Source organism: Musca domestica, unplaced genomic scaffold (assembly GCF_030504385.1).
Source record: "Musca domestica strain aabys unplaced genomic scaffold, Musca_domestica.polishedcontigs.V.1.1 25, whole genome shotgun sequence".
Lineage (NCBI taxonomy): Eukaryota > Metazoa > Arthropoda > Insecta > Diptera > Muscidae > Musca > Musca domestica.
In genome coordinates this window covers 8,150,391-8,174,694 of record NW_026712277.1, presented here as the reverse complement: position 1 = coordinate 8,174,694, position 24,304 = coordinate 8,150,391, and the positions used below count along the sequence as shown (strand labels likewise).

Sequence of the window (24,304 nt, the reverse complement as noted above, 5' to 3'; positions counted from 1 at the left end):
CCCTAATATTTCAGAGAAATCTCAAGCATCTAAGACAGCTATGAGCAGTCTCGAACGAAAAAGTATTCTCTCTCAAATTTAATTTGCCATTGATTTTTCAGGTCAAAAGTATCTCTCACCACTACTAATGCATATATTGAGAGTAAGGATGATCTAAAAACTCGGAGAGCTCATATAAATTTATAGCATTCATTCGAGTTGCGAATGTGCAAAAGTCTCAAAAAGTTAATTAGAACTCTGTGAGATCGAGAGTATTGCGAAAGTTCATAAATGCTCAGAGAGTGCAAAAAACTCGGAGAGTCCGTAAAAAATCAAGACCTTGTGAGAGAGTGTATCCGAACTCAAAGTAATCCTAAAGCCCAGAATGATCATCCTAAAACTACGAGAATTCATAAAAACATAGAGAGTATATAAAATCTTAAGTAGATTTAAAACTCAGAGAGTTTTTAAATGCAGGGGGAATTTTGTGAAGTCAAATAGCTCACAAGAATTCAGAGAGTTCGTAAAATTCAGAAGTCATATTCATAAGAATCATCATTCTCTTAAGCAGAAAGAGAGAGAGAAAAGATAATCGAGTAAGGACTTTTAGATTTTCTACTTGTGTAAATCATTAAACACCACCTCAGTTCTATGGTCTCATTTTAGTCTCTTCCACACAGGTTCCACTGTACCGCGGAATACACCTAACAATTGCTTTCATACGACGGTATGCCGGTACCTATCTCAAACATTTTTTTGCTTGATATCTCAACTCATCGCTTCAGATCACATCAACCACGACAACAACAACAACAATGCACACAACTGTAGATTAGGAACAGACATTAGCTCTGATTTCGGAATTACTACGATGCTGCGAGGTGAGTGTTTGAAGCGCCAGCTAGGCAGCCAGCCAGCAGCTGCAGCATAATATCAGACGTCGCGTTGAAGATGAAACGACGACATGTTGAAATGTTCGTTATCATTTTCCACAATTCAGTTGAAGAGTTCTTCTGATCGGGATACGATAGTTAAGCGGATTTTTCATAAAATCGTTAAATTCGAAAAAAAGCTTTATTGTTTGGAAAAACGGAGAGAATAAATCGGAAAATTTCAAGACGTATATAAAAGGATAATGAGAAGAATGTTTTAAAATAATTTCGAAGTGAAAAATAACAATTGAATGTAAATGAAATTAAAATTATAAAAAAAAATCCAGACTGGAAATAAGTGCAGTAGATCCAAATAAAAGAGTTAAAGTCAATAAGAAGAAAGTTAAAGTTGTAATAGCCTACCATTGACTTTGGATTATTGACTGACATTTACGATAAAAAAATAAATAAATAAATAAATAAATAAAATAAGAAACAACACCTGAAGGATTAAGAGAGTATACGAGTACGTCTTAAATATTTTTATGTTTTTTCAACAAATCTATTTTCCAAAAACATTGACTAATTACCCAATAAATGTTTTTACAATTGTTGGTTCATGTGCAGTTTATAATACTCTTAAAAATATTATGGCCATAAAAGAAACTGTGGGATTTCATAGATAAAATTAAATCCATCTTTTTATGTTCTTTTCTAAGATTAAATCTTTTAAACACAACATTTTAGATTTTGGGCAGGTAAACAAACCTCAAAATCTGTCACAAGATGTACCAAAGATAGCGAAGAAAAAAAAAACACATTAATACATTTATTAAGCAATAAGGTAATTGCATCAGGGTGATTGGGAAGGGGCTATTGAGGCATACACTTTGCGGAAAACAATGCCATACAATTTGGAGATTTATTCTATAAACATTACTAGTTTTGGAGACTTTTTTCCCCCTTTTTCTGAGAGACTATAAAAATTGGTGTCAGGGTATATTTTCTTTCAATTTCATGGAATACCTTTCAAAAAAAAAAAAAAGATTATTTTTACCAAAATTTTTTAACAAATATATGTTCACCTAAGAATGTGTATTTTTAAGAATATATTTCAAAGTGGATCCAATGTTAATTTTTCAAAATATTTTTGCCTCAATTGCGAACTTTTTGAAAAAAAAAATAGAGACATCCGATCCACAAACGTGTTTTCAAGCCAACCTCGGCCCTGTTGCTACAGAGGACATATATCATTGGATACGACCAAAACGGGCCTTATCAAAATAACTGTTATAACCCCTAGGTCTCTTTGGACCAAATCCAGGACATTTGGAATCGGTTTAGGGTTGTCTGTCTGTCTAGCTGGTGCACACGATAACTCTCGAAGGGAGTATCCGATTTGATTTAAACTTGGTATAGCGCAATATTATTATCAAAGTTAGATCGAGTTAGAGAAGGGCTCCTCCTCCACAGAAGTTCAACATTTCGCACAGAAAATAATTTAACTCATAGAACAAGAAGAGATCATATAATTTTGTGCAAACTTTGCAAATCGCAATATATTTATCAGTGCTAGGTCAAGTGTGAGAATGGATGATATCGGCCCGCTACATCAAGTACTCCCCCCCCACAAAGGGTCAAAATTTTGAAATCTAACGCTTATAAAATGTGAAATATGAGTCCGATTTTCTTCAATTTTCCCATATCCCAGTTTGCACTCCTTCTGGTACCTCCCCCACAAAGGGTCAAAATTGTTTAATGACCTTGAAGGTCATAAAACGCGAAATGAGCATCCGATCGCTTTCATACAAGGCATATGCCAATATTTCTTTCAACACAATACCTAGAGTAAAGACGGAACATATCGGACTATTTCTTTAAGTATCTCACCCATAACGGATCAACATTTTAAATAACTATAACTCATAAAATACGACATAAAACATAAAAATCGAAATAAGCATTCGATTTTCTTCAAATTTCACACATCCTAATATTTCTATCAAGACAAAAATCTGGTATCTTCCCACAAAGGGGTAACATTTCTGAAAAACTAAGAAGCTCATAAAATGCGAAATAAGCATTCGATCCTCTCTAAACTTCACATATTCCAATATTTGTACCAACAAAAAATCTAAATAATTTTTTTGATTAAAAAAAATATTTTATGGATTTTATGTTTTTTTTTTTAAATATTTTTAAGAATTTAAATTTTATTATTTTTTTCTTCATTATAAAAACTTCTGTTTAAAGGCTAAACTTCTTTTTTTAAATCATGGAATTTTCATTTTTTTTTGTTAAATTAAAAAAAAAAAATAATTTCGTTTTCGTTTTTCAATTAAATTTCATACCAATTTTTCTATCAACACAATACCTGTTGTGAATATGGAATACCCACCCCTTCAGGTACCTCCACACCAAAAGGGATTTCTTTATTTCTTTTAATATTTTTAAGAATTTAAAATTTATTTTTTTAATAAAAATACTGTTTAAAGGTTAAAATCATTTTTTTTTTTGAATTTTTCAAAAAAAAAAAAAAAAAATTATGGAAATAATTTCTCTCAATTTTTTTAAAAAATATATATTTTATTAAATGCTATTTTTTGAAAAACTTAGATGAATTTTTTCTAAAAATATAAAAAAACTCAATTTTTTTTTGAAAAAACAAAAAAAAATTAGATGTATTTTTTTTCTAAAAATTTATTTTTTTAAATCATGGAATTTTTAAATTTTTTTTTGTTAAAATTAAAAAAAAAGATTAATAGAAGCATTTTTTTCGTTTTTCAATTCAATTTCATACCAATTTTTCAATCAACACAATATCTGTTGTGAATATGGAATACCCACCCCTTCAGGTAACTGCAGACTAAAAGAGATTTTTTTAATATTTTTAAGAATTTAAAATTTACTATTTTTTTAAATGCTGTTTAAAGGCTAAAATTGTTTTTTTTTAATTTTTTAAAAAAATATTGTATGAAAATCATTTTTCTCAAGTTTTTTTAAAAAATATATTTTATTAAATGCTATTTTTAAAAAAAAATTAGATGAATTTTTTCTAAAAATATAAAAACGTTAAAAAAATTTAGATGTATTTTTTTCTAAAAATATAATTTTAAAGGTCCTTTTTAGGCGCTTTTTTGTTCTTTTGTAATTTTCTAAAGAATTTTTTGAGTTCTTTTGAGAATTTTTTTAATACTGGTTTTGTTACCAAAGTTTTGAAAAAAAGTAGCCCAATAAAGACTTTGGACTCTAATTCATAAAAAAAGGAAAAATTAGATATCAAATGTCATGTTTCAAAAAATAAAATATATTTACTTAATCTTCATCACATTTTTGTTATTGTTTGTTGGCTCCTTATCGCAACTGTGTGCAGACATAAGTTCCGGCGGACAAAAAGACAAATGCGTTCATTACCATTGCAATGCGAACGGTGATGTTGGGAGGAGTGAGTGCATCGTTTTTTTTTTTTTTTTTTTGTAGGGACTTTTATTTGTTTTTTTTTTTTCTATTGTTGTTGTGAAATTTCTTGTTTAATAATACACAAAAATATCTTACCAAAGTTTAAATTGTTTTTATTTTTTATATGATTTTTATTTTTCTAAATTTTTATCTAAAATATTTGAATTTTTGGGTTCATTGCACTGAGAAAAGTTAACAAATTTCATTTATGTCAGCGATGAAATTGGCCAAAAATGGAGGGTTATTTAAATGGGTTTCAAGGTCAGTTAAAATTGAATATGTAAAAGCTTGTAAACCAGTCTTGAAGTAATGTCAATTCGGAATCGAATAAATTTTAATGAAAATCTTCTTGGCTCAGCTAGTCGGTGGTTTTAATTTAAGCCTATAGACTTCAGTGAAAATGTGCAACCTTTCTCGAGTTAATATGTTGGGTTTTCAATGAAATTAGAATTTCTATAAGAGTGGCTCCCTTATGAACATTTCCTCCTCTCGAAATCGAAATATTTTCCTTAGAACGATCTCCCAATGAAAAACAAATCTCTTCTCTGAGCCCCGGTTGCTATGTTTTCGTTCCACAATGCTAGCCCTGTTTCCTCCCTCTTCCTACCGGTCACGAGTTACGGCAAAAAGCTTATCTATGTTTTATTTTCTTGAGTGGAGGAAAAAATGCACGCCGTGGTCAAATGCGAATGTCAATAACATGTCTTGTTTTCAGCTACCAGACAATTGCAGTATCTGTCTCTTTATGTTATTGTTTTTTCGATTCAATAAATTAAATCGACATTAGGGTGGGATGAAAGAGGAAGTAAGGTGAGCAGTTTTAAGTCACCAAAAATTAAAAATATAATATGGAAATGTCCAAGTGCCACATTTCTTAAAAACATTAGGGGTATTAAATAAATAAATAATACAATTAGTTAATAAAATCTAAATTAATATGATATAAAAAACATGATACCTAGCCTTATATTCCTTTAACATCAATCGAATAAATTATTAATAAAATATAACAAATTAGGGGAAAAATAAATCTATATAATTAAAATAAATTATTAATTCCCAAGAACTTCAAAAAAATTTTTTCAACCCAATAAACCTTTTGTACCCTGATCAATGCAATAAATTATGAATAAAATATCAATATTCATTGTTTTATTTCAGGAAAAATCCAACATAAATAGAAGAAAATATTTATAACAAAAAAAAATATATATTTAATTATATTACAATGCGGATTTAATAGGAAACTGTTTTCGGAACGTGCATTTTTGTATTTGAGTAATTCCTTGTTTTAATTTTATTTAAAGAAAACATGTATTTCCCGTTGAAATTTGTTTTTGTTTGAGTTCTTATCAAAAATACTTTTTGTTTCGAAATTTGTCTTATAAGAGAACCTTTTTTTTTTTTTTTGATTTTTTTAACAAGAACTTTTTTTCAATTTTCGATGTAATTTTAAGTAGGGAATTTTCTCAAAGATTAGTAAATGTTCATTTTAAAAATATGCTTTTAAGGAAATGAACGTTTTAAAAAAATATTAAGGACTTAATTTTTTCTACAATTTTTTAGGAAGTTAATTTTTATTTATTTATTATTTTATTTTTAAAAGACAATCTTCTGAATACTTTTACTGCCATTTATATAGAGATCTTTAGATCTTATCAAAAAAAAAATATTTTTTTTGGAGACTTCGATGGAGTTGTATTTGGTGTTACAGTAAGACATGTCTTCATTTGGAGTATTTAAATATATGTAATAGCGGGAAAAACAATCGACTCCTATAAAAATATTTTGTTTATAGACTTTGGTAAAGAATATACTTCGTCTGGAGAATTAAGTGGAAAATGTAATATTTTCGTGTGAGAAAATCTGTTAATAAATATATTTCATAACATATACAATTTTTTTGGAGACTTTTCCAAAGACAATTTTTGTAGACTTGTTTAGAGGTTAAAAATGTCATTTGAAGACATGTTCGATGTATTTTACTTATTATAGAAGAGATTTTTTATGGAGACTTTTTTCCATTTGGTGACATTTTCGATTTATTTCCATTTCTCATTTGGTTGGAGATTATCGTACAAGAATTTTTTTTTGGATTGAAGGGTCAATTAAGTTTTCTTTTGAAGACTTTTATAATTGGAAAACATATTATTTTTGGAGACTTTTTGTATTTTTAACGAATTGCTTCTCTTTCAATGTAGTTCCAGTTCTCATTTGGTTTGGAGATTTGCGTAGAAGAAATTTTTTTTCATTAAAGGGTCTTCCGAATAAAAATTAAATCTTAAATTTGTGAAAAATTGTTCTATTAGTCGTAAAAATCTCCGAGCTTCGATTTCATTTTTATTCGGTCTAATTTTTATTTTTTTGAAGAATTTTTCCATTGGAAGAAATATTATTTTTTGAGACTTTTTGTATTTTTACCGAATTGCTTCTCTTTGAATGTTTTCCCATGTTGTTTAAATCATTTTACACACATCTATTTTCTTTAGGACCTTTTCAATGGAAAATAAATTTTTTGAGACTTATTTAATAATAGTTTAGAGGAATTTTATTGAAAAGTTTTCTTTGGAGAGTTATTTTAAAGTTTTTGGTTTTATTTAATATCCTTTTTTGGGATATTTACGTTTTTGTCGTTTACGTTTTTTTTTTTTTTGCAAACTTTTTACACCCAGAAAAAATATTTTGGAGACTTTTCATTTTTATCTATGGAAAAAAATTATGAAGACTTTAATATTTAAAGTTTTACTATTAAAAGTGTGTCATAAAAAATCATATATTTAAATTATTTCTTTAGAAATAGTATTAGTATTAAAAAGTATTTTTTGGAGATTTGCCTAACAAATGTTTGGAGATTGTTTATATAGAGCGTCTTTTGAAGACTTTTTCCATAGAAAAAACTTTTCGGAAGGCTTTTCATATATTTTGAACTCATTTTGGAGACTTTTGTATTTTTGCAGACATATGTTTTTTTGAAGTCTTTCCCATTCCAAAGCCATTTTATACATATCTTTTTCCTTTAAAATTTTTTCTATGGCAAATAGATTTTTGGAGACTTTTTTAATTAATGACTTACTACAAAAAATTCGTCATAAAAATGTCTGTGATAAGATTCTCTTTTTGAGAAAAGTATTTTTTAAAGGAGCTTAACAGATTTTTCGGAGACTCTGCTTACATTTTTGAGGAATGTTTAGATTTTTGTTTGAAGATTTCCCTATTGATAGATATTGTCTTCTAAATTGATTTTCATTTTCAAAAGCATTTTTTTTTTTAATTTAAAATTTTTAGAGATTTTTGCTATTTTCGAGACAGAGCCTTCTTTGGAAGTCTTTTTGGAGACTTTTTGTATTATTACAGAATTCAAAGAAAACTCTTCTATAGAAAAGAATTCACAATACATTCAAAGGTGTTTTGATTAATTTAGAAACTTTTTATCGAAGAACCTTTTCTGAAGACTTTACCTTTAGAGAAGTCTCCAGTTCTCAGAATTTTCTTTATATAGACAATTTTTCTTTGAATGCCCTTTTCAATAGGAAATTTTGGATTTAAATAGAATAAAAAAATATTTTGGAGACTTTTTTTCCACTTTTTGGAGACTTTTTGCATTTTTCCTTTCTTGATGACTTTTTGCATTATTGCAATTAAAAAAAGATTACCTACAGAAATGCATGTGCGATACATTCAACATTTTTTCATTTATTTGGATACTTTTTATCGAAGATTTTTTTTCTGGAGACTTTATTTGTAGAGAAGTCTCCAATTTTAAATATTTTCTTTATAGAAAACTCGAAATGAGACAAGAATTTTAAGAAAATAACATTTTAATATGAAAACTTTTCGAAAAATAATTGTTTCTACTTTGGAGACTTTTCGACAAAAAGAGTGTTTCTTCGATGATTTTTTAAAATTGTGGAATCTACTTCAAAAGTTCCTAATTTTTCACTTTTTTTCTAAACACAGACTTGGCTGCCAAGATACCAACATGAATAGCAATCTGGAAAAATTGACTCAAAAACAGATAAATCTTCTGCAGGCAGAGGAGGGTACTTCGACTAAACAGTCTATCCTTTATGCCAAGGATAATGTAAGTATATCCGAAAAAACGAGGAGAGCAGAGTATTTTGATGTGTCTCAATTTATAGGTCTCCATTTCGGATGTGACCAGCAGTGAGTCCGGCACCATACGCGACAAATGGGGTAATGAAATTGAGTTTTTATTCTCCTGTATTGCCTTGTCCGTGGGTTTGGGTAATGTTTGGCGTTTTCCCTTCATTGCCCTGGCCAATGGAGGTGGGGCATTTGTTATACCCTATGTTATTGTTTTGCTGCTCATCGGTAGACCGGTCTATTATATGGAGGTGATATTGGGCCAGTTTTCCAGTCGGGGATGTGTTAAGGCATTTGGTATGGTGCCGTTGATGAAGGGTGAGTGGGGGTAGAGATTTTTTTTTTTAAATTTCACTTTAATAATACAATTTCTTCCTCTTTGTGGCTCAACAGGCATTGCCTATGGCCAGGTGTATTCCACCGCCGTGGCCACCACCTATTATGCCAGCATCATGGCCCTGACCATCAAGTATTTGATTTCCTCCTTTGCCGACATTTTGCCTTGGACCTATTGCCGTCCGGAATGGGGAGCCCAGTGTATTGCCACCTCGGAGGCTGTACCACAAACGACGAATGAAACCCTCAGCAAACATGTCTCCTCAGCTGAGTTGTTTTTCACCAAATCCGTTCTACGTGAAGCCGACTCCCTCGAAGAGGGTCTGGGCTGGCCCAGTTGGGATTTGGTATTTTGTCTAATGGCTGCTTGGACTCTAATTGCCATCATATTAATCAAAGGTATACGCAGTTCGGGTAAGGCATCCTATTTCCTGGCTCTCTTTCCCTATGTGGTTATGTTTGTGCTGCTGTGGCGGGCGCTTACATTGCCAGGAGCCTTGGATGGAATTGTGTACTTTTTGAAACCACAATGGGATCAGCTTTTAAATCCACAAGTAGGTTAACACACACACACACGCTCATTCTCACGTGGATATACCTATGTATGTGGTGACCTGTTTTTTTCCTATTTTGTTTCCATTTCTTTTCCAGGTCTGGTACAATGCCATAACCCAAATGTTCTTCTCCTTGGCCATATGTTTTGGTACTCTGGTCATGTATGCCTCCTTTAATAATTTTCGCAAAAATGTTTACAGGTAAGTTGCTGAAGGAGAGGAGAGGGGTGGAAGGAGGGGAGGATTGAGGGGGAGCAACAAATGATAATTTACTGCTGCATGGCCCATAAATTTATCCGCCTTTATGAGGCCATAAACAATATTGTAGTTGTTGTTATTATTGTTGTTCTTGTTGTCCTTTTTAGGGATGTCATTATCATCACCAGCGTGGATTCCGTTACCTCCATTCTGGCTGGCTGTATTATATTCGGCATACTGGGCAATCTGGCCTATGAAACGAACACCTCGGATATTTCCAAAGTCGTAAAGGGAGGAGCCGGCCTGGCCTTCATTTCCTATCCCGAGGCCATAGCCAAATTCAAACATTTACCCCAGGTCTTTGCGGTGCTGTTCTTTTTGATGCTGCTGGTGTTGGGCATGGGCAGCAACGTTGGTATGGCTTCGTGTGTGATAACGGTAATAAAGGATCGCTTCACATTTCTGTCACACTGGATGTTGGCCATAGCCATGGCAGTGGTGGGTTTTGTGTGTGGCCTTGTCTACATGACCCCCGGAGGACAATTCATTTTGAATTTGGTGGATTTCTTTGGCTGTTCGTTTATTGCCCTCTTCTTGGCCATTGCCGAACTGATGACGATTGCCTGGATTTATGGTGAGTTGATTTTTTGTTTAAAAACCTCCCCTCAAATTTAGAATCTAGGAAAGAGTCGATTATGGAGTGGAGAGTTTAAAAGTCTCCACTTAAAAATTGTCTGCATTAAAAGTGTCCTCATTTAAGGTTAACATAAGCTTTGATGAGGAGAAGTCTGAAAAAGAAGTTATTTTTTTATGGAAAAGAGTTTCTAAGGCAGATTTTGTGTTAAGAGGCGATTTTTTAAGTCTTAAGAAAAGATCTATAGCTCTTTTTCTGAAGACTTAAAAAATCTTCAGAATCAGTTTTTCGCTGTAAAATTTCTCAAAAAAAAAAAGAAAAGTCTCCACATGGCAATTTTTTTTAAAAAGAAAATGTTTTGGAAATTTTTCCAGTGGTTTTTATGATTCTTAAATTTGAAATCCCTAAATTTAACCTTCATTTAATCCTTTGTCTCCTGCAGGTGTCAAACGTTTGTGCCAGGACATTGAATTTATGTTGGGCGTAAAAACTGGCCTCTACTGGCGCATTTGTTGGGCTCTCATCACTCCCGGCTTGATGTTTGCCGTCTTGGTTTACACTCTGATTACCCTGGAACCATTGACCTACAATGGTGTTGGCTATCCGGTTAGTGTTTACAATGTGGCCTGGATTTTATGGGCCATTGGTGTAGCTCAATTGCCACTGTGGGCCATTCATGCCATTTACAAACAAAGAGGCAGCAGTTTTATGGAGGTGAGTATGGAAATGGAGAGTTACAGGTTTTTTGAATTAAATATGCGTAAATGTTTTTTTTTTCTTTTAGAAATTCCAAAATTCATTGAAACCCTGTCGCAACTGGGGCCCAGCGGATCCAAAACTCTATCAAGAGTATTTGGTTTTTAGGAATAATTTACCTGAAGCTGATGCACTGCCGAGAGAGCATCCCCCTTCATTGTGGTCTAGATTTTGTAATAATATCTTCCACTGAGTTAAGATTTGGGACTCTTTTTAGTTTTTAGGTATTTCCTGGTATTCATGGATGGGAATGGAGTACCCCATACCCCATATTGCCGTCTACATACCATATCCTAGATAGCTGATATTTTGTAGTGTTCTTTAGATAAATAATAACACATAGTTTTAGTTCAACCATAGACTTAATAATGTATAGAGCATGAATTGATCCCTTCTATTTGCCCTGTTGCAGAACCTGTAAGAATCTACTAGTTTTGCAATGTATTTATTTTCGATATCATAAACGAAAAATTGGTTATCCTAGTAAAAAGTTTAAGATTCTTGCAGTTCTGGAACATAGCAATTATAATCGAAAGAAAAAACCATCCACAGATGTCGCTCATGCCGTTCGAAGGGCTTTATGTGTCCAAAATGTTAAACATACTAATTTTTATAAATTAAAAGGAATGCTTGAGCACATATAAACAGTACAACACATGACGTCATCGACAAATTTATAAACCAAAAAATGGATTTCTGAAATAACATTTTTTCGAAGTTGAGTTGGCTGGTTGCCGCAAAACTGTTGCAGCGCCCTCTGTTGCAAAATAACAGAAAAAAGCACTTCCCTCTGTCAATACATTATTTAGTCTATGGTTTAACATCCCTAAACAAACATTATGGTGTCCTTGCAACAAGGATTCTAAATAGAATAATGACAAAAATTATTCAAATGTCAATGATGTGCTTATATATATTAGAAAAAAAAAAATAGGTTAAGAAGTAAATGTTATTAGGTATCTTCAATAAATTAAAATAAAACAAGTAAAAAAGCAGCTAAGTCAGCCGGACTGAACTTTGAAGACCCTTCACACCATCTGGAACGAATTTGAAAATTTGCCAAAAAAAAAATTGTTAAAAATTCAGTTAAAATCTTAATAATACCGAATATAGGGGTCTACACGAAGACGTGGACCTCCATAGTCAAAGGCCATAATAATATTCAAATACGAAATTTGAAAAAAAATCCGGTGAATAATGTAGCTAAAATCATCAAAATACCGAATATAAGGAGGTACCGATATATGGGGGGTATACGAAGACTTGGATCTGCGTTGACAATTTTCTGTCACAGGCTGTAATACCAACTACGAACTCTAAATACAACATTTGAAACAATTCCGGTGAATAATGTCGCTAAAATCATCAAAATACCAAATAAAGGGAGGTACCGATATATGGGGGCTATACGAAGACCTGGACCTGCTTAGACAATGTCCACACATTCCACATGTACATATTAGGAACTTCAAATACGAAATTTGAAACAATTCCGGTGAATAATGTAGTTTAAATCATAAAAATACCGAAGGGTAGGGAGGGTTTACCAATATAAGGGGGGCTGTACGAAGACCTGTACCTGCACAGACAATTTTCTACCAGAGGCTGTAATATCTATTACGAACTTTAGATACGAAATTTGAAACATTACCGGTGAATAATGTCGATTCAATCACCAGAACACCGAAAATAGGGAGGTACCATTATATGGGAGCTGTACCAAAACGTGGACCTATATGGCCCATTTTTAATACCAAAAGACCTGCATAAATAATAAATATTTGAGTAAAATTTTATCAACCTACTTCATTTCGTTCGGAAGCTAGAGTGATTTTTACAGACGGACAGACGGTGGAGGGTATAAAAATAAACATATATCGGAGCCTGAAATCGGAATAAGGATATATCCAAATCATGACCGATCTCGATAAAATTTGATAAAGGCATTTCCGAGCTCTATAAGATATCTGCTACCAAATATTATTGTTGTCAAATGCATATTTCGAATGTGAGGGGCTTAAAAACCAAATCGGATTAAACATATATGGGAGCTAAAGCTATAACTTAACCAAATTTGATGTACTTGCTTCTAGACTGAATTCGGTCGGATGTGCCAAAATGCAGGTCATTTAGGCTGATATTGGTCATTTGGTGCACAATAAACCCGAAATCGGTTGAATATATATATGGGAGCTATATCCAACCGATCTTGATACAATTTGGCAGAGGCATTTCTGGGATGTATCTGAAATCTGGTACCAATTATCATCGGATGAAACATATACATGGGAGCTAAAGATATATCCGAGCCAATCTCCAAATTTGATGTACTTCCTTCTAGACTGAATTCGGTCAGATGTACCCAAATTCAGGTCATTCGGACTGATATTGGCCGTTTTGTGCACAATTAACCCGAAATAGGTTGAATATATATATGGGAGCTATATGCAAATCTGAACCGATCTTGATACAATTTGGCAGAGGTATTTCTGGGCTATATCTGATATCTGTTACCAAATATCATTCTTGTGGGATGCATATTACGAATATGAGGGTCTTAAACACCAAATCGGATGAAACATATATATGGAAGCTATAGCTATATCTGATCTTATTTTCTCCAAATTTGATAAAAATCGGTTAAAAATTGGTTAAAGATATATATAGGAGCTATATGCAAATTTGAACCAATTCTCACTAATTTCAATAGGTTTCGTCCTTGGGCCAAACAAATATTGTTTATAAAATTTCATATCAGTCGTATAAAAAATGCGACCTGCACTTTGTTCACAAAAATACATGGGCGGACGGACGGACTGACATGCATAAATCGACTCAGAAATTGATTCTATGAAGATCTTCAAAAGTAACTATGGACCTATCTCGATTCATTTTCCATGTTACAAACAAATAATACCCTTACCACTATGTGGTGTAGGATATAAACATCCCTTGAGAGCTTACTATAGTAAAAATCTCCTCTACGCAATTCTCTATTCAAAAAGTGTTGGTAAGAAGTGTGTTTGGCCCTCGATTATTTGTATTCAAAGCTCCAATTTGCTCGTGAGTGAAAAATTCCCGAGAGTAGGAAGTTTACTTTTTACCCTTTTGTTTTATGTGAAACTCCTCGAGAGTACTCCTGGTTGTTAATCACAGGATTACTTCCACTCAAATACGAGTAGAGAGTGAAACTCTCTCTAGTTTTTTGAGCTCTATTTTTACCACCAAATGAGCTTTTTCTGATCATTGCTCATCTCCTTAAATAATCGAGAGAGTGACAATAATTTGGAAAAACAATTGAGAGCGTAATGTTGAAGTTATCAGGAAGTACGTTAAGGGAAAACATGTAAAAATATGAAAACTAGATGGCAGCTCTTCAAAACAAACATATCGACCAATACGAAGCAGAACTCTTTCGAGAAAATAAACAAATATGAAAACTACTAAAACTTTCAAAATCGTCTTATCACTCAATCAAAAGCAGAATCTTCAAAGAAAACAATTGGTATTCATTAATTTTCATAGGCATTATTTTGGTTTTTTATTATTTTCATTTAATTTTAAGCTTATTAAGTAATTGATTTGTTAGATTAGTGTACTTTTTTATATTTTTCTAGTGGCAATTAAAATAAAGTTCTTATTAGACGATGCTCTATTTTAAATACTATATTGTTTAATTTTGTTATTATTATTATTTTTATTATTATCATTATTATTTTATTTCATATTTCTGGTACGCTCTCTTAGAATTTCATACGTATATACATAACTACACACAGGCGCCGATTTTTTTATTAATTTTTTATTTATTCATAATTTTATTAAATAAATGAAAAACTATTTTGTATTACCTTTTTTGCTGCTTACTTTTTCGATTGAGGTTTAGGATTTTTTCAGGTTATAATTCTAATATTTTAGAGTATGCTTCAATTTGAAGTACATATGATTGTGTAAAGTGTGTGTGTGTAAATAATTATATTTAATTAATTTATTTTTTAATTTATTTATATTTATTTATATTTTTATCTATTTTTCAATTTGTTGCATTATTATTTGCAATTTTTTCTTATTTGCTGAATTATTTAATCTATTTTTTTAAATAAGCATAATTTGTATTTATTCTTTAAAAAGTTGTAAATTACAGAGGTGCTTAAAATGGTCTTTAATTAATTATCTCTACGATTTTTTGCTTCCTTAGCAAACAAAAAAACTAAATTCATTTCACAAGCCTTAATCCAAAAATATAATATTACGGAAGTTATGGAAGTTATAAAAATTACAAAAAAAATTAAAACAATGAATTTTTTGGATATTACCATATTGGGAAAAAGCTAAAGTGGAATTATTGAATGGATCCTCATCCTATCTTACTGAAAAGAATAGCTTAATTGAATATTGACTTGTGAAATAAAATTGTTTTCAATTTGCATTGTTGTTATTTAAACATATTTGTGTGAATAATATTTAGTATCACAGCAGTTTTTTGAGTATTCATAGAAATTTATAATATTTTGTTTACCTCCTTTGCCGACTCCTTTACCCATTTTAGAAGAGGTGTCAATTTCAAAAAACAGATATAGAGAAAAACTCGTAAGATCAATCAATGGTAAATTTCAGCATTTTATAACCTTTTTTATTCCATCTTAAAGCCACCTAATATGCCACCAGATAGTTTTTCCAGACGCCCCTTAAATTCATATTTCCACCATTTAATGTTGCTCTCTTTACTCTCTCTTTACTCACAAAGAAATAAATTTATGTTGGCTTTGATGTGTTTATTTTATTTATGTTTGTTTTGTTTTTCTCCTTTGAGTTTTATGTTAATTTTTATAACTGTTGCTGTTGTTGGTGATGTTAACCCTTAAAGGAATAGGTTTTTATACAGAAGACCGAAAGGCTCCGAAGGAAAAAAGATCCATGTACACAGACCTTCTATGGAATTCTTAGACTCTCCATGAGGATAACAAAGACATTTTTTGAGAGTGTCATTTGAAGTTCTTTTAGAAGATCAACTTATCTGAGAGAAAAGGTGTTTGGTAGACTTTTTAAGGGGTTTTCCATTCAAATATCAACTTGTCATCAAAATATAGATATTTTTATTAAAATCGATACTTTATGTTTGACAAGATTGAAATGATAAAAAATCTTCAAATTATTTGTGAGTAGAGGGAGAGACAGATCCTTCATGAAGATATAATGATCTTCTGTAGATAGATCTTTATATCTTCTCAGGAGCAAATCTAGAAATAACCAAAGAAAATGTCTCTTATGAGACGATCGAGTATCTCCACCGATCTCCACTAAATAGATCTGCAGATATCTCTGACAATAAATAGTGAGAAATATAGGTTTTGATTGAGAATTAAAACCAAAAAAAGGAGGAGAGAAATTCCAAGAGAATTTCGAGAGATCTTCCAAAAGAAGGTTTAAAAAAATTCCAAGAGAATATGAAGGAATCTTCCAATATAATATCAAGAGAAATCCTACGAGAAAAATCAAGTCATCTATGAGAAGATTTACGAGTATTAGAAATCTTTTGTAAGATTGTTATAAGACGTCCCCAAACATAATGCGAAGATATCACTGATGATCGCCTTTAGAAAAAAACATGCCCATAATCTCCTCGAAATGAGCGAGATGAGCACCAGATCTTCCATGATACATGATCATAGAAGACCTGCTGGTCTTTGCCATAGAAGACCAAGAGGTTTTCGCCATGGAGATTTACTCCATAGACGACTGACCTAGTGAACTTCTTCATAGAAGACCGACCAGAAGAACTCTATAGAAGAAGACTTAGAGGTCTTCTCCACAGAAGAAGACCTGGGGTCTTCTCCATAGAATAAGACCTGGAGGTCTGCTCCTGGAAGAAGACACGGGGGCTTCTCCATAGAAGACCTGGAGGTCTTCTTCATGAAAGAATATCCTTGAGGTCTTCTTCATAGAAGAAGACCTGGAGAACTAGGAGTCATCGCCATAGAAGACCTGGAGGTCTTCACCATAGAAGACCTGGAGGTCTTCACCATAGAAGACCTGGAGGTCTTCACCATAGAAGACCTGGAGGTCTTCACCATAGAAGACCTGGATGTCTTCTTCAAAGAAAACCTGGAGGTCTTCACCATAGAAGACCTGGAGGTCTTCTCCATAGAAGACCTGGAGGTCTTCTCCATAGAAGACCTGGAGGTCTTCTCCATAGAAGACCTGGAGGTCTTCTCCATAGAAGACCTGGAGGTCTTCTCCATAGAAACCTGGAGGTCTTCTCCATAGAAGACCTGAAAGACTTCTTCATAGGAGAGACCCGGATGTCTCCTTCGTAGAAGACTTGGAGGCCTCCTTCGTAAAAGACCGGGAGGTCTTCGCACAGAAGACCTATAGATCTTCGCCACAGAAGACCTGGAGGTCTTCGCCACAAAAGACATGTAGATCTTCCCCATAGAAGACCTGAAAGACTTCTTCATAGAAGAGACCCGGAGGTCTCCTTCGTAGAAGACCTGGAGGCCTCCTTCATAAAAGACCGGGAGGTCTTCTTCATAGAAGACCTGGAGGTGTTCTCCATACAAGACCTTGAGGTCTTCGGCATAGAAGACCTGGAGGTCTTCTCTATAGAAAACCTGAAAGTCATCTCTTTAGAAGACCTGAAGGTCTTCTCTATAGAAGACCTGAAAGTCATCTCTTTAGAAGACCTGAAGGTCTTCTCTATAGAAGACCTGTAGGTCTTCTCTATAGAAGACCTTTATAGAAGACCGGTAGGTCTGCTTTATATAAAACCTGTAGGTTTTCTATATAAAAGACCTGAAGGTCTCCTTTATAGAAATCTGGAGGTCTTCTTTATAGAAGAGCTGGTGGTCTTCGCCATTGAAGACTTGGAGGTCTTTTTTATAGAAGACCTGGAAGTCTTCTTCATAGGAGACCTGGAGGTCTTCTTCATAGAAGACCTGGAGTTCTTCACTATAGAAGACCTTAAGGTCTTCGCCATAGAAGACCTTAAGGTCTTCGCCATAGAAGACTACCTCATAGAAGATCTGGAGGTATTCATACGAGACCTATAGTCTTTCTTAAGAGAAAACCTAGAGGTCTTAATAGAAGACCTATAGTTTTTCTTAACAGAACCCCTAGAGGTCTTATTTATAGGAGCCTCCGTGGATGCCTTTTTTCCTAAAACATCTGTAGGTCATCTTCATCGATTATCCTTGGCTCTTTTACGAAACAGATCTAGAGGCCTTCTTCATGAAAACATGGAGATATTCTTTATAGAAGACCTGATAGCTTTGAGGCATCCTTGTTTGCAGGACATTTTTAAAAATTGTATATAAATCATTTTCCAACCCCTTAGCATCTGATAAACTTAAACTTATCCGCCCCTTCAAGGGTTAAAGGCATTATTTATTCTCTGAATTAAAATAAACATCTGCATTAAAGTGACAGCCAAAGAGCGGGAAAGGAGGCGAGCGTGGGAGAATTGTATCGTATGAATATATTAAAATCACATGCAATATGGCTATGGTTTTTCTTTTTGTTGTTGTTGTTTTATTTTTTTCTTTGTATCCTTTGTGTCTTTATTGTTGTATAATTTAGCACTTAATGATTGATTCATTGGTTTATTCTCTTCTCTTCGGTTCGGTTGTTTGGTTGGTAGGCTTGATTGTTTGTTGTTGTTTGTTTTTCTCAATGGAGAGTAGCCTCCTTCTTTGAGAGGGTGCCATTGTGAATTATTATAATTTTTGTTAAATTCAATTTAGTTTTATTTTTATGTAAAAAAGCTTTTTTTCAGGGATTTTTTGCTGGCATTGCTTTGAAGTTTAAATTTCTTGTTTAGCCTAGAGAAAAAAATTGTTTATTTTTTTTATTTTTTTTTTAATTATTGCTGCATTTATTTATTTTAGTTTTTTTTTTTTTGTACAAGCTTAATTTGACTTTGGTCACAAAAAAAGGTGTTGTTAATAAAATTTCATAAAATTTCTTAATTTTGTTTTATTTTTTTATTTTTGGATATTTTATTTTAAATAATTGTTGTTGTGAGTTTTGTGGTTGTTTTTGTATTCACTGAATATGGTCCTATAGGATATTTGCATTTCATAAGTTCTAGATTTATTATTTAATTTACTCTGTGTTTTTAAATTACTCTGCGTGTGTGTCTTTGTTAATATTAAATTGGAAGAGATTTTGAATATCACTAATATGTTGAGTTTGTATTACAACTACATACATATGTAGGTTTGTAGCTTTGGACTTTGTTTTGGAAAAAAAATCAAAAACTTAAGGCTAAATTTAATCAAATGTGCCTCTAAATTTAACTTTCATCCCATTTTCCATGAAATCATAAAATAAACTTTCTACCACAACTTCTATGGAATCTTAAATAAATTATGAAATGAAAAAAAAACATAACCATAATCTTTAGAACACCACCACCCCTTCCTTATCCCCCCATTCCTAGAATGAAACCAAAAATAAAAAAACGAAAATCACTTTACCAAAAATCAATATTTTACTCTATTTGTTGTTGGATTTTTATTTGGTTTTCTATGTATCACCCATAATTTTTTTTGTTTTGTTCCATTGGCCCTCTTTTTTGTGCCATTTAAGCTTTTTTTTGCTTTTCTGAATCGTTGTTCCAATTTCTTTTCCATTTTTTTGTGTGAGTGTTTTTTTCTGATTTTGGTTTTTTTTTCTTCTTGCCTAACTAAAACGCCTGTATTGGCCTATATAACCCCGTATAGCCACACAGGCGAGCTCTCAGGGCAGGTATTAAAACGGCAGCAGCATTTATGTCCTTTAGAAGTTCGGCACACTCACAGATAAGCAGGTACATTTTATCGCCACGTTGGGAAGTGCTTTTATGCAAAGATATGCGCCGTAAGCCGGCAGTACGTGGTAGATATCTGTAAAAGACACGAAAGGAAACAAAAGTAAAGGCAACAGCACACAACTATGCAAATAAGGTGGAGGAAAGAAAAAGGATCTAAAAAAAGTTCTTAAGGATTACATTTTATCGGAAGAAACCAATACAAGAGGATTTCTAAAAGAAATTTCAGATCATTCCCTTTGGCTATAAAATAGAGTAGGAGACTTCAGTCAATAATAGACTGGAAGCGAAATGCGATTGGAGTCAGTATTTGAGGCCTGTTATTGCCTTCAGTACATGCATTGAATTCCGACTCAGTTATTGTCTCGAGAGTCAATTTGTGACATCAGAATCAGTTATTGACTTCAGAGTCAATTTTTGACATCAAAATCAGATCATCCAGAGTAAATTATTAACTCCCGAATTAATTTTTGACTTCAGAGCCAATTTTATACTTGAGAATTTATTTTTGACTCCACACTTAACTATTGACTTCAGAGTCAATTATTGACTCCAGAATCAGTTATTGTCTTTAGAATCAATTATTGTCTTTAGAGTCAATTATTGATTTCAGAGGCAACTATTGAGTTCAACGTAATTTTTTGACTTTAGAGTCAATTATTGACTTCATAGTCAATTATTGACTTCAGAGTCAAGTTTGACTCCATTGTGAATTATTGACTCCAGAGTAAATTTTTGACTTCAGAGTCAATTTTTGACTACCTAGTCAGTTATTCCCTTTAGAATAAATTATTGTCTCTAAAGTCAACTATTGATCTTAGAGTCAGATATTGACTTCAGAGTCAATTATTGACTTAAGAGTCAATTATTGACTTAAGAGTCAATTATTGACTGTAGAATCAATTATTGAGTTTAAAGTCAATTTTTGACTTCAGAGTCAATTAGTGACTTCAGAGTAAATTATTGACCTCAGAGTCAATTATTGACTTGTGAGTCAATTATTTACACCAGAGTCAATTATTGACACCAGAGTCAATTATTGACTCCAGAGTCAATTATTGAGTTCAAAGTCAATCATTGACTTCAGAATCAATTATTGATTCCAGAGTTAATTTTTGACTTCAGAGCCAATTTTTTACTTGACAGCCTATTTTTGACCCCAAAGTCAACTATTGACTTCAGAATTAATTATTGACTTCAGAGTCAATTACCGAATTCATAGTCAATGATTGACTTAAGAAGTTACTCCGGTCAATTATTGACTCTAGTGAATTATTGACTCATGTCAATTATTGACTCATGTCAATTATTGACTCATTTCAATTATTGACTCCTGTCAATTATTGACTCCTGTCAATTATTGACTCCTGTCCATTACTAACTCCTGTCAATTATTGTCTCTTGTCAATTATTGACTCCGGTCAATTATTGACTCCATTCAATTATTGACTCCGGTCAATTATAGACTATAGACATTATTGACTCCTGTCAATTATTGACTCCTGTCAAATATTGACTCCTGTCAATTATTGACTTCTGTCAATTATTGATTCCAGAAAAATATTGACTCCAGTCAATTATTGACTCCTGTTAATTATTGACTCCTGTCAATTATTGACTCCAGTCAAATATTGACTCCAGTCAATTAATGATTTCTGTCGATTATTGTTGACAACTGTCCGATATTGTTGACTTTAGTCTATTCTTTGGCTTCAGTCAATTATGATTTCCAGCCATGGACAAACATCTTCCTTAGATGATTCGGCTAATTTTAGTCAAATATCCTTAAATGACAAAGTCTTCATAGACATAGACAACTAATATCCGGTATGTTGTCATATCCGCCTATCTGTCAACTGACACTAACAAGAAAAAAAAACACCAATCAGCTGTTTTTTATTTTGTTGATACCCACCTGTATAACATTCTAGCACCCGTCCAATACAGCCAATTCTTTTCAAAGCGTTCACCATCGTCGCCTTCGAAGACCTTTAATGAAAAATAAAAAACACGTTTTTTTGTGTTGTTTATTAGACTAACGTCAAAACAAATGACAAGACAGCTAACATGGCAATAACAACAAGGATAAGCATCAGGCAGGATAATAACAACAGCAGCAACACACAAAAAATAGTGGCAAAATTTCTTAAATTACAATTTAAATATAACATGAGTCTCAGCGATATAAGTTCGCTACAGGACATTAATGAACAGTGAGTGGTGTAGACATGCAGAGCAGGAGGATGGAGGATGGATGTGGGGTGCTACATAATAGATAGACTATGTCTGCTGAAGACACATGCAGCCAGCCAACAAGGACAAACTAATCGCACCGACAAACTTACCTTAAATACTGAAATGATATAACCGGTGGCCGGAGTTTGTGTCTTCTTAAAGCTGCCACTTTCACTGGGGGCCAACTGCAATGGCGGACGACATATGGCAGCCACTTCACTGTATAAATCTAAGGTATGAGCGGCAGTGTATCTAAAATTCAAATCCAAAAAAAAAAAGGAAGAAGAGCAGAAAAAGAAAACGAAAACGAATTAAACACAAAAAAGTGGGCATGAAAAAACCAAACTAATATCCTTGTCAACATACAATGGTCGAAATAAATTAGCCAGGAAAAATATTGACCAACAAAAAGCCATAAGCCAGCACCCAGTTTCATTGTTCCCAACTCTGTTGCAATTCGGTGCGGCTACTTACAATTCATTTGGAATGTCATCGGCAGCAACAGCAGCAGAGTGGAGGCAACGAACCGTGGCGAATGTGATAAAAAATATTGAGATGTGACACAAATAAATCATGGAATGAATAAAACTAGCCGTGATCAATTTGTATGTGTGTGTGTGGGATACACAAACATACATCCACCAAGTTCCGCCAAAGGATATCCTTTACCAAAGGAATCCAATCTGTTGGCAAGTATGCCACAAATTTGTTTTTCTGGAACCAATCCAACAATTATTATCTCAGATCTATGAACTTGCCTGCCAGTCAGTCAGAGAGTGAGAGGGTGAATGTATCAGTGGTCGTAGAGTGGAAGATAAACGCACAATTTGTTTGTAAACTCTGTCACCGGAATGCATTCATGATGATGTACTGTGAGAAAATAATCCTTGAAGCATTTTCGAAAGGATTTTTTTCAGGGACGAATGGGAGAATATTTTATAAAAAACAGTTTTCGAGCATTTCCAAGATGCAAACGAAATATTTCAGGATTTTCAGGAATATATTTGAATGCGGCGAATAATCAAGGATTTTTAAGCATTTTCCAACCTCAATTCGAACTCCCGCTCTTATTTTTAAAACAGGAGTACTCGTGAGCAGTCACTCATAAAATAAAGGAGTAGAGATTAAACTTCTCTTAAAACTCGCGCTCTTCGAGAACTATCGCTCGGGAGTATTTTACACTCTTTCAAAAGTTTATACTTTTATGATGTTTTTTCGAAGGATTAACGGAACAATATTTTTCCAAGGACATATAACACAAACCAAAAAAAAAAAATAATTGCCGGGAACATCCAGCAGATTATGAAAGTAGAGCTGAAAAACCACATGTATCAGCGTTAGGAAAATTTACATCGCAAATTAACCTAATTAGAGCGGGCAAATTCCCTTCTCTTCGACAAATTTTTGAAAATTTTCTAAACTAGATTCTTCAGAATCCATTCGAAATTAGATTTCTTCAGAATCCATTTTAGGTATATTGTGCCTTCGGCAATATTACAGATAAAAATACGAGGAATATTTCACCCAATCGAGTAAAAAAAGGGATCTTTTTGGTCCTTTTTTAATATGGTTAAAAACCCCCTTTAAACGGCATTGTAGTAAGTCAATATATTCCACGAAATTATTGGTCATAAAATTCTACTATAGGTCCTAGAAGATGTCAAGAGTCTAAATTGTATCTAAACGCCAGGAATTCATAAAAACGCTTTTTAGGGTTACAACCGTACTTTACGTGAGTTTATGCCAACATCTCCAACAATACATTATTTTAGAAGGATAATTCCAAAGAGAAAAATATTCTTCATCAAATTCTGCTATAAGTCTCCAAAGATAAGAAATCTCTACTTCCATTGCATAACAAAAGAAATAACGAAAATATTCCCCAATTTTTCTGTTAACGATTTCTTTTCACTTTTTTCCAGTTGACGCCGTACTTTGTGTGAATTTATGCCAAAATCTCCAACAAATCTTCATTTTAGAAGAATGACATAAAAGGCAAAAATATTCTTCATCAAATTTTACTATAAGTCTCCAAAACATAAGAAATCTCTACTTCCATTGCATATCTGAAAAATATTTGCATCAATATTCCCGAAAAAAACGAAAATATTCCTTAATATTTTGATCAATTTCTTTTGTGAGTTTTTGCAAAAATCTCCAACAAAGCATAATTTTAGAAGGATGATGTTGAGGACAAAAATATTATTTATCAAATTTTGCTATAAGTCTCCAAAGCTTGGAAATCACTATTTCCATTTATTCTTGAAAAAAATATCTGCAAAAATTCTTCAAAAAAAAAAAAAAAAAGAAAAAGAAAAAAAATCAAAATGTTCCCATTTTTTATCAATGTCTTTTGTGGGTTTCTCCACAA

At 32.7% G+C, this 24,304-nt stretch overlaps 2 protein-coding genes across 10 annotated transcripts in view; one reads left to right on the top strand and one right to left on the bottom strand.

Annotated features, from left to right (window-relative positions):
• Window positions 1-666: 666 nt before the first annotated feature.
• LOC101889690 (sodium-dependent nutrient amino acid transporter 1) lies at window positions 667-11,852 on the top strand. The gene is made up of 8 exons (XM_005181572.4): window positions 667-1,377; window positions 8,268-8,391; window positions 8,450-8,732; window positions 8,808-9,304; window positions 9,402-9,505; window positions 9,670-10,136; window positions 10,579-10,850; window positions 10,921-11,852. The coding sequence occupies exons 2-8, from the start codon at window positions 8,290-8,292 to the stop codon at window positions 11,083-11,085; spliced, it is 1,890 nt and encodes a 629-aa protein (XP_005181629.2). The 5' UTR covers window positions 667-1,377; window positions 8,268-8,289; the 3' UTR covers window positions 11,086-11,852.
• A 7,696-nt stretch (window positions 11,853-19,548) lies between these two features.
• The window catches only part of LOC101889864 (phosphatidylinositol 3-kinase 2), a 30,233-nt gene continuing 25,477 nt past the window's right edge, over window positions 19,549-24,304 (bottom strand). For all 9 annotated transcript variants that reach the window (XM_059123678.1, XM_059123676.1, XM_059123679.1 and 6 more), the window contains 3 exons: window positions 22,044-22,185; window positions 21,614-21,687; window positions 19,549-19,774 (listed from right to left, as the gene is read on the bottom strand). In XM_059123678.1, coding sequence (XP_058979661.1) covers window positions 19,576-19,774; window positions 21,614-21,687; window positions 22,044-22,185 — 415 coding nt within the window. In that variant the 3' untranslated portion in view covers window positions 19,549-19,575. The remainder of the gene's footprint in view (window positions 19,775-21,613; window positions 21,688-22,043; window positions 22,186-24,304) is intronic.